At 46.8% G+C, this 11026-nt stretch overlaps 1 protein-coding gene across 1 annotated transcript; it reads left to right on the top strand.

Moving 5' to 3' along the window:
- Positions 1–1122: 1122 nt before the first annotated feature.
- Positions 1123–10753, top strand: F2 (coagulation factor II, thrombin). The gene is made up of 14 exons (XM_026035098.1): positions 1123–1216; positions 2083–2246; positions 3893–3917; positions 4118–4168; positions 4642–4747; positions 4827–4957; positions 5848–6144; positions 6574–6687; positions 6911–7037; positions 7619–7786; positions 8098–8271; positions 8380–8558; positions 10048–10118; positions 10518–10753. The coding sequence occupies exons 1-14, from the start codon at positions 1138–1140 to the stop codon at positions 10656–10658; spliced, it is 1827 nt and encodes a 608-aa protein (XP_025890883.1). The 5' UTR covers positions 1123–1137; the 3' UTR covers positions 10659–10753.
- The last annotated feature ends 273 nt before the right edge of the window (positions 10754–11026 follow it).

The following is an 11026-nucleotide window of genomic DNA, read 5'->3' on the forward strand; positions in this document are numbered from 1 at the left end:
TGGTGAAACCGCTCTTTGTACCAGTGGCCAGAGTCATTCCTCAGCTCCCCCAGTGCTAATATTTGCACATCTACTATGAAGATAAACATTACAGATGTATTTGCTGCACGGAGGCACAGCACAAAACATGCTCCCTGCTGACAGAGAGCACTTTTGTGCTGTGTGGCAGCAGGGACTGTGCTCACCTTGCCCTGAGATCTGCTGTTTCCTCACAGTGAGAAAACAGCCTTGCCTCCATGTTCCTGGAAGCCCTTGTTTTCCTGGCTGTTGGGGGTTTGCAAGTTCCCTGCTTGGCAGAGCTTGTTTCCCCTTTTGGTTTCATTTTAGCGTGTTCCCTGGTGTGGGAATCAAAGCAGGAGCCCAAACTTCACTCTGCCTCACCTTCCTCCTGGGAATCCTATGCAGTGGGAAGCATGCATGGAGAAGAGCCTTGGCCACCTCACTGTGGGGAAGGTTTCCATTCTCGGAGGGCTGTGGCAGGCACTGCTCCTCCTCGGCATGGCTAAGGGGGAGAAAGCAGAGGCCGGCTGGATCCTCCAGGCTATTCCAGTGCCCAAACAGCTGTGGCTGAGCTTGCTGATAAAAGACAAGCACACTCTGAAGGGGAAGGGTGTGCTTGCAGCTTAAAAGAGTCCTGGGATTGGCTAAGCTCTCCTGTCTTGCTAAGCAGGAGGCTGCTAGAGTCCAGCCTCTGAGGAGACTGAGCCGCAGGGAAGCGCTGCCAGGGAGGCAGTGATCCTGCCAAGAGCCGCGGGATGAGCGGAGCGAGCGGCTCTGACGGGGTCACTGTGAGCTGGCAGACACCTCTATTACCCAAATTCTCCCTGGGCCCTGGGACAGGCTCTTGCTCCAGCTGCCCCTTTCCCTTCTATGAAATAGGATACTACCTCTAGTCCCAGGRCAAGGAGGGACTCCAGAGGGTGTTTTTGTGTTACGGTGTAGCTTCTGAAAATGAAGATGCGCTGGCGGAAAGAAGCCAAGAGAGGAGGGTAAGAGGAGCCTCAGCACCACTGTCCCTGACACACCACGACCTCTGGAGTCCTGTTTCTTCATTCTGGTTCAATATTAACCCAGCAGGGCTGTGACTACACTTATTCTGTTCCTGCCGCGGTGCCCCTGCAGCCGGGGCTGGGCAGCATGGCGCACAGCAAGGCCAGCTTACTGAGGGGCCTGCTCTTCTCCAGCCTGCTGCACCTCACGCTGAGCCACGATGGAGGTAGGATTCCAGACCCAGGGAGAAGGGCAATGGCAGTAGGTGCTGGAAGGAAGGAAAAGAGGGTTATTTCTCCTCAAGGGTAAAGCCTGTGYGGGATTCACCAGCTCAAAAAGGGGGTTTCTAGAAGCTTGAAGTTGGGAGGTAGAGGGTGCACAGCGGCACAGAGCTCGCCTGAGGCGGGGGTGCCGTGGCCTCCAGCTGATGGCAGGAAAGCCCAGCAAATTTTGTGGTCCCRTGGGGGACAGGGACAAGCCTCGGGCCAGTATCCTGTGTGGCACAACTGAGGGCCTTCTTGGGCGACAGTCAGCTTGGGTGGCTGCAGTTCTCCCATTCCTCCTCTGCCTACCCGCATCTCCACTTTTGTTCATCATCAATATGCAGCTTTCCTGTGCTCACTGCTCCTTACCTTCCACCGCATCCTCCACTTCACCTTTCGTTTCTTAATCTAAGCCCATCACTKTGTTTGGGAGGACCAGCTTAGAGGCCTGAGAGCAGGGAACAGGGAGACAGAACCAAACTGTGCCTGTCAGAGCAGTTTGAGGCCGGCGAGACAGACGGCAGCAGTTGGCAGAGGGTGAGAGCAGGAGCGAGCTCAGGCAGGCATGCCCCTCTCTAGCTGCAAGCGAGCAGAGCTGCTCCGCCAGGGAGAGCGGGGGGTTCCCTGGTCTGGGGCTTGCGGGAAGGCAGCGCTCGCAGGAAGCCTGCGCCGAGCATCRGGGTGGGCTGACTGGGCTCCTCTGCTGCGTGGTGGAATGGGGACTGGGACCCTCACAGCAGCTGAGCGGGGTATTTGGAAACTGCAAGGAGAGGCGGAGGAGTCCTGTCCTGTGAGCATCCCTTTGACCGGCACCGTTCTGACTTGCTAGTTTTCCTGGGCAAGGGGCAGGCCCTGTCGCTGCTCAAGCGCCCCCGCCGTGCCAAYAAGGGATTCCTGGAAGAGATGCTCAAAGGCAACCTGGAGCGAGAGTGCCTGGAGGAGACATGCAGTTACGAGGAGGCTTTTGAAGCTCTTGAATCCACTGAACACACGGTAGGTACAGGGCACACGGGTGCTCTTAAGAAACAGTCTCTTAAGCAGCTCCTGCAGCTTGACCAACATATCACATTCACAGCCCAGGCCGGGCGGTTGTAAGACACAGCCCTGGGGTACAAAGATGAGGCTGATGTGTGTGTGCCCCAGGGAGAACTCTGACTTCCCTAGGGAATTTCTCTCCCAGGGAGAGGAGCCACTGCAGGGCATGCCCCTCAAAGCTTGGATTCTTTGCCCTCCCTCTTTATTTTAAGCACAAAGTCAAAAGGAAAGGGCCCTCCCTCAGCCATCAGTCAAGAACTGTGCCTTCCACTTGAGCGTGCTGGCCCATGTCTTTAAGTGCCCTCAGCAGCCCCAGGACACTCACAGAGCTGCTGGCTTCACACACACACACTGCATGCAAGTGTGTGTGGAGATCAAGCCTTGGCTTGTGGCTTTGACTTGCGCACTGCAAAATTTGTTTGCAACTTTTTGGAAAATGCTCCTAGCCCCAAGACCAGTATTAGCACTCAATTCCACATTTCAGAAAATACAGCAGTAAGATGAACACTTAAGTGTTCAARCCAGCAAGATACAAGCTCTACAGAGCATTTCCAACACAATCACTCTCAGCCAGGAGTTATCTGACAGACATAGATCTAAAGGGCTGAGCAATACCTGCATATGATCTGTAGCYTCTGTTTCCTCACTGCTCTGGTGTCCTCTGCCTTTCACCAGCCTTTAGAAGTTCTAGGTCCATTTCCTTGGACTCCGTACAGTAGCAAAGGCTTTGTCTCCTCTGCACGTTGACAAGAAAACTACTGTGAGCACCTTCAGCCTTTTGTAGAAATGACAGTCATCTGTTAATCTGCTCAGATTCAAATCTATTTAAAGTTATCAAAGTCTCTCCTTAGATCATCCATGGCCAGATTAACAGCCTAGCATGGAGCGCAAATGTTCCCATATTTTTAACTGATCTTTTGTTGCACTAAGCTTGCCTCTCTGCATTTGTTAGGTGTAAGATTTTCCCTCAGTGCATTTAGGGCAGTAGGAAGGCTACACAGTGAAGACTCTGGGCAAATTAACAATCAAGAGTCTTGCACAGARTAGTGTGAATACTTGCAGACATTGGGTTAATTAATCACAAGGATGCTCCTGTATTATGGTASTGCTTCCTACCAGCATAGGGCATAAAGCAAAACATATTATATTGTACTAGGATAAAAACATATAGTTTTGGAGATCCAAGGTTATGAACAGAAAGCAGCTAAGCAAAAGCTGCTATTGCAGCATTCCTGCACAGAGCTGCCTGATGCTCACTTACCTAGGGACAGGGGCTTTCAGCTGAGGTGGTTTCCAGGCTTCACACTGTTGAATCTGAGGTCTGCATATTGTAGTGGTGCACAAACAGAAAGACCTAACATTTTGCTTATTTGGGGAAGAGCTGTAGTAGACTATTTGATTCTTTAATCTGATAAGAAGGAATATGGCTTTGCAGCATGTGTGTGTGTGGTGTTGGGCTCTATAGCACTTGGTATCAGCAATGCCTAGGTTAGTTTGCTTCATTTGCTGAGATGGGGCATTCTCCTATGGGTTTGAATTACAGCAACTAAGAAAGGTTTTATGTCCTATATCTCTATTCTTAAATGTTTACATTTGTTTTTCAGATGGAGTTTTGGTCAAAATACCAAGGTACGTCGCTTAAGTCCTGCAAGTGTTCTGCTATCCCTCAGGCTCTATGGATGCATCCCAAAGAGAGAGGTCCCTATGCTATTAGAGGATCCACTCTCTAGGACAAAGCATTTATAATTGTCCCTTATAAACTGGTTCACACTGTGATGCCTGTTTAGTTTCCTTTCATATAATGGCTTTCTTTCTTCTTGTTCTGCTAGCTTGTCAGGGCATAAGGAAGTCCAGGGCAGATCTGGATGCTTGTCTAGAAGGTAAGTCATATTTCCCTCATGAGCTCCCAGATAGAAGGAGTACCAGAAACTTGCTCCCTGTAGAATTTAGAAGGCAGAAAAATCAACAGTTGGTGATGCCCTCAAATTAGAAAGAAAAATAGCTGGAGGGGAGTTTCCTTTCTTCCTCTTCACTTTCCCTCTTGAGCATGAGCATTTCACAAGCAGCCCAACTCCCTCACCGTAACAGCCTAGGATAGATACCCTTTCCCTTTAGCACCAAGTCCAGCTCCAGAAAAAACAGCCTGTCAGAACTGCTGCTGTCAGCACTGAGGTAGAGAGCTGCAGGCCAGGCTCCTCTAACGAGGTAGATATTAAGGTGTGTGCTCTTCCCATCCCATGAAAACATCCTTGCTTGTGCACATAGGCTGTAAAGAGGGTGACACCTCTGAGCTTGAAAAGTGTAACCTCCGTGTCCCTTGGCTCCAGCTTACCCTGTGTTGGGATTTTGACAGGTAACTGCTCCATTGGTCTGGGCCAGAACTATGTGGGGACAATTAGTCACACCAAATCAGGGATTGAATGTCAAATGTGGACAAGCAAATATCCACATATACCTAAGTAAGTTCTTCTCCCTCATTTCCCTGAAGGGTTCTCCAGACTGTCCTGCATTCCTTACCTAACCAGCCTTTTCCTATAGATATAACACCACCATTCACCCCAACCTCCTCGAGAACTACTGCAGAAATCCGGACAACAACACAGCAGGCCCGTGGTGCTACACCAAAGACCCAACAGTGCGACGGGAGGAATGTCCCATTCCAGTGTGTGGTAAGCTCAGCAAGCCCTTTCACACAAGGAACACCTCACACTGACAGTAAAAATGCATTAAGGAAGGAAGAGGCTAGGAGGAAGGAATCTTACAGGAACATAGGAAGTAAAGGACCTTAGGAGTAAAGGACCTGTATCCTAAAGGGTAAAGGGGAAGAAGAGAAGTCCTCATGGAGTTGCCCATTTCTCCACCTTGGCTGGCTCTTTCTGATAGGCTGTTTTCTTTGGACCAAGCTAAACTAAATCTATATCAAATTTGGTGTCCTCAGTCCCAGTGTGGTTTTGCCAACCTGAAACACTCTAAAATGTTAGCTCAGTTGTCTCTAAGTCAAGACACTGAAAGTAGCAAGTCATACAGTATTTTTTGTCAGAACTTCTGCTTCTAAGGACAAAACCACTTCAGTTTATGCATGTATATCTACCTTAAATGTTCACTCATAGGGAAGATCACTGTTTATTACGTGCCCTCAAGCAGAGCAGGTGCCCCTCTCTTAGCAGAACAGAAAACTATCCTCATGCACCTACTTGTGCCTCCCCTTTCCTTCTCCATAGCACAGAGCTGCCTCCTGTGGGGCTTGGCCTTCACCTCAGAAGAAATGATAGAAAGCAGAAAGCCTTCTGGCTGCAGCAGCTTTGCTTCCAAAAGCCTAGACAACAGCTGCTTCAAAAGGGTCAGCAACCACTTTAACTGAGGGGTGTTCTGAAGTAAAGTCTCTAACATGATCTCTGCCTCCCCAGTGGCAAATCAAGAGAGAAATACAGCTCTGCCCTGGCGTGATCAGCTATCTGAGACCACCTCCCTTCACTAGCTGCTTTCTGACCTATAGTAGAGTAACCAATACTTCCTAGTGCAAAACTACAGCTTAGGTCACAGCTTTCTACCTTTGCAGGTGAGGAGAGGACCACAGTTGAGTTCACTCCACGTGCCACACCTCCACCCTCAACCCAGCCATGYGAGCAAGAGAAAGGCCTCCTTTACACTGGAACCCTCTCAGTCACCATCTCTGGAGCTAAGTGCCTACCCTGGAACTCCGAGAAGGCCAAAGAGGTACTCCAAGGAAAGAACATCATCACAGAGGTGAAGCTGGTGGAAAATTATTGTAGGAATCCTGATGCAGATGATGAAGGTGTCTGGTGTGTCACAGATGAACCACCCARCTTTGAGTACTGTGACCTGCAATACTGCGGTGAGAAGCCTGCAGTGGTTTGGGTATGCACAACTGCAGGGCAGGGGCAAGCAAAAAAAATTTAAATCAATCAATCTGCTACTGTGAAGAAGGGCCTGGCTTGGAAGCRGAGGGCATAAGGTAGGAAGAGGGTGGGCCAGGCCTGTGGAAGTCTTTTTGTCCAACTATTATATATAACCTGCCATACATGCTTCTGGCTGTTGTTTTCCCCCATTGAGCTCTTATTTAAATAAGTAATAATAATTAATAATAATAATAAAGTAATGTCTAGCCAGTAAGTGATTTACTATATAATAAGCATTTTTTTAAAATGGCTTTGAAACAAAATTCCTTTTTCAGTCCCCTGGCTGTGAAAAGGGAGAGCTACACTGCTGAGAAGGAGGGAAAGTTGCAGTTTGACCTTTCACCATTTTTGTATTCCTGTCTCAGACAGCTCCTTGTGGAAAGAGGATGAACAAGTGGAGAGAATAGCAGGACGGACTGACCGCCCTCAAGAGTACAAAACCTTCTTTGATGAAAAAACATTTGGTTCAGGTGAAGCAGGTGAGCACCATCTCTGGGCACAGCACCCCAGTTYGTAGAAAAGTTGCAGCTTCTTTGCACGAGGCACTTGCTCTCCTTGAGAAACAGGGGCTTACCAGTGACACAGCAGGGAGGCAGCAGAAACTCCTTCCTAGGTTATTCCAGCTGAGCATGCTCCTCGCAGGCAGAACTTCTCCTCTAGGAATCAGGTACAGTAACAAAGCCAGACTGACTGTTTTTTCAGACTGTGGCATTCGTCCTCTATTTGAGAAGAAAAAGATAGTGGATGGCACTGAGAAGGAGCTGATGGAGTCCTACAGGGACAGCAGAGTTGTAAATGGGGAAGATGCAGAGGTTGGCAGCTCGCCCTGGTAAGCAATACATCCTTACAGCCCTTCCTGGGTATTGGAACTCCCTTCCACTCAAGCTGGGGAGAAATAAGAGGAGTGTGGAGTCAGCATCACTTCCACTCACAGCCTCTCTCTGAGGAAGACAAGGCAGCACTAAAATGCTGGAAGGAAAGTCCTCCTCTCCTCTTGAGCCAAGCGCACAGCTTGCAAGGAGAGAGGTGCTGGTGTGTTTTGACTTGATCTTTACCCTCTGTCTAGCCTTGCTGGAGGAAAGAGGGTGAGAAAGCTCTACAGGTGAAGGAAACATAGAAAATTGCTTAGTACAGTGAACATRCTTCCAGCTCTGAGGCTCAAAACCTAGGAAGTTTTTGCTGGAGAGCTACCTCTGAAGTTCTTGTTTCTATATAGCACAAAGTTCTTCCCTGCTCACTACGAGTTCCGCTTCAGTCTTTAGGCCTGGTAAGAYGGGCCACTAACTTGAGCAACCTACCCACAGTTCTGTAAAAGCCTGACRTCCCCATTGTAGACCAACATACCTGCAAGGCATCCATCCACCAAGATCAAAGATCACTGGTAAGTTTTCTTCCTTCCTTGTCTCTTAGGCAGGTGATGATCTACAAAAAGAGGCCTCAAGAGCTGCTGTGTGGTGCCAGCCTCATCAGTGACAGCTGGGTCTTGACTGCTGCTCATTGCCTTTTTTATCCACCCTGGGACAAGAACTTAACTACAAATGACATCTTGGTGCGGATTGGAAAGCACTATAGGGCAAAGTAAGAGCCTGGAAGAAGCGAGAGTGAATTAGCCTTCCTCTTGGGGTAATGAGATAAAATAAGGTTGGGATGTCATTCAGCATACATGGCAAGGATACATAGCTGCAGCATGCCTCAAAAGCAGGATCTAGTAGAGCTCTGGTTGATGCTTGAGACTGAAATGAAAGGGAGGGCAGAGACATGGAAGGTCTAAAGGGGAACTCCTTGATTGCTGAGAGTATTTTTTCAGACAGTACAAAGCACCTGAGAGCCTTTTCTGCCCCCACGGCTCTCACTTGCTATTGTAGTCAGTTCTTTCCTAAAAATTTCAGATATGAAAATCACAAAGAGAAAATTGTTCTATTGGATAAAATCATCATTCATCCCAAGTACAACTGGAAAGAGAACATGGACCGAGACATTGCACTCATGCACCTGAAGAGACCTGTCATCCTCAGTGACTACATCCATCCTGTCTGCTTGCCCACCAAAGAGCTGGTGCAGAGGTAAGGAGGTGGCATCRCATTCCCCAAATGACAGGCTACAAAAGCCTACTTGGAACATGGGAACCAGACGGGAGAACGTTACTGCAGTAACCATGCCTCCTTCCACAGGCTGATGCTGGCAGGTTACAAAGGGCGAGTAACTGGTTGGGGAAACCTGAAAGAAACATGGGCCACCAGCCCAAGCAACCTGCCCACAGTTTTGCAACAACTCAACATCCCCATTGTAAACCATGCTATTTGCAAGGCATCCACCAAGGTCAAAGTCACAGACAACATGTTTTGTGCAGGTAAGTGGCACTCGAGGCACAAGGCCAATGGCCACATGGTCAACGTAAGGGGGTTGAGTTCTTGATGAGGCTCACGTAGCCAGGCTACTGTCTAAGAAGCTTAACATTGTCCTCCTAAAGAACAACTTTCCCATGATAAAACTCAACTTTTCACTTTACAGACACCAGAAAGGCTGGAAAACAAACAAACAAACAGACTACAAATAAAGTTTGTAATACAACATTATAACAGTTTAACCAGCCTTGTAGGACCACACTGCTAGATACATGCCAGCAATAGCTGTTTAAGAACTGAACACATGTAAACTGGTGTTTTCAGCACYATATGAAGTAGTTTGGTACTTACTTAAAGGCCACAGAGTCCACTTCTTGTGCTCAGAAACCCATTCTCTAACTTGTCTCAGGTCCTCAGAACCTATTCATAATTATGCCCACAGCTTCTGGGGCCACATGCTACACAGATAAATTATGGCTTTTATGAARAGGTAATTCCTCATGTACTACCAAATTTTCTGTGTAACAAAACTAGAGGTTTACATCTGTACTCATCTCTTCAGAAACAGTGATTTCTTTTCTCCATATCATATACTATTTCTCTTACTGCTTGCTATCATTTCACTTCCAACTAAAGAAACACTTTAATCTCTCCTAACCTACAAGACACTTCCACATCTCCACTTCTCCTTTGTTGCACCTTCCTCAGTCTCTTTACTACTACATCCTTCTTGAAAGGAGACAGAAATGAAAACAGAATTCAAGATAAAAACAAATCCTGAATTTACGTTCTGGTGTAATTACTTTCTGCAGTATTCTTTATTCCCACAGCCTTAATAAAGTCCCTGCAAGCAAGTCTTTAAAGAAAGCATCTAAACATAAGCAGTTGCCAGAGTTAAAATAGAAATCATTTTCATAGCAGAGCATGTTGACAGTACAGTGTTTTTATAGGTTTTTTTTTTTTTTTTTTAATAAAGACTTATTTTGGAAAAATAGCAGAAAAAAAAAAAAAAGAACTCAGGGAAGAACCAAGCTTTTTTTTTTTTTTTTTTTTAAAGATATTAGTTCAAGTGAAATGCCCTGTTATCGTGAAAACAGAGTCAGCTAAAAGAGGGCAACAGTAGCGCTCACAGAAAGAAAGGAAAAAATGGAGGAGGACAATCTGTTGCAACAGTAAACAAAGACAACATGTAGAATCCTAAACCCAGAAAATGTGGTAAACCAAGAAAAGAGTAAGTCAAGCTACTGCTGCAAACAAAATGCCATCTGACACTGTGAATCCTGATGAAAAAAGAAAACAGGAATGAGGGCACTGTAGGTAGTGAAGGAATGGTAGAATCAGCAATGTACAAAGATAGAAACAGAATTAGCTGCTTTACATATAATTTTAAAAAGTTTCCTRAAAGTAACATTAAGAAAAATGGATGGCTATTAGAAGCGACCAGTTATTCCTCCCCTACAATCAAATGCCTGACTTTCTTCTTCTGGCCTGTAGGGTATAGCCGTGAAGACTCAAAGAGGGGAGATGCCTGTGAAGGAGACAGTGGAGGACCATTTGTAATGAAGGTACGTTCAAGAAGTACAAGGTCATAAAACAAATGGAGCCAGGGTGGTGTTGAGCTGCACCTCTGTAATGGGTTAAGGAACAGCCGACTGCTGAGTGACAAGGGGGGAAAAAAATAGCAGTTTGGGCCAAGCAGCCAGGAAGATGCATCTTGCCATCATCCAGCTACTGAGCCTGCAGATTCTGCAGCTGGTTCCTGAATATGSTAAGAGTGATAGCTGCTTCCAACCTGGATGTTTAAGAAAGGAAATCATGCAAGCGAGCTTGGCTACTGTCTCATAAATGGTTACCTGTTAGTCTGAATTCCAAACCCGTTTCCATCACTAAGCAGAGTGGGGTGCTTACAAAGTTCAGATCCAAAAGACTTGGCTCCTTGTGCCAACCCTGCTTTTCTGTTTTAGAGCCCAGATGACAATCGCTGGTATCAAGTAGGAATAGTTTCATGGGGAGAAGGCTGTGACCGAGATGACAAATATGGATTTTATACCCACGTATTCCGCCTGAAAAAGTGGATACGGAAAGCCATCGAAAGACACGCGTGACAGGGAAGCGCTTCCCTTGCTTGCTCCCAGTTTTGCTACAGTGCTCTGCTTCTCAGTCATATGCACAGAAGATCTAAAGTAAAAGAGTTATAGGAATTTAACTTGACAAAGGAAAGTATTCTCTCTCAAAAATAAAATCCTCAACAAAATCCTCTTTCTCCTGTGTTAATACTGAGTTTAGTTAAACTTGAATCTATGGCAAAGCAGTTAGGAGATAACAGAAAGGTACTAGCTGTATTACTAAGCACTTGCTGCGCTTGGAACATGTTCTTCTCCTTTCCATCAGTTATAAGCATCAACAGCTTTTAAACGTTTAACTATGAYCTTAGACGAAGCACTAAACAAGACTGGTGCCCAGGGCACCCTCC

Source organism: Nothoprocta perdicaria, unplaced genomic scaffold (genome assembly GCF_003342845.1).
Source record: "Nothoprocta perdicaria isolate Ctin4 unplaced genomic scaffold, notPer1 scaffold_156, whole genome shotgun sequence".
In the NCBI taxonomy this organism is placed as follows: Eukaryota; Metazoa; Chordata; class Aves; order Tinamiformes; family Tinamidae; genus Nothoprocta; species Nothoprocta perdicaria.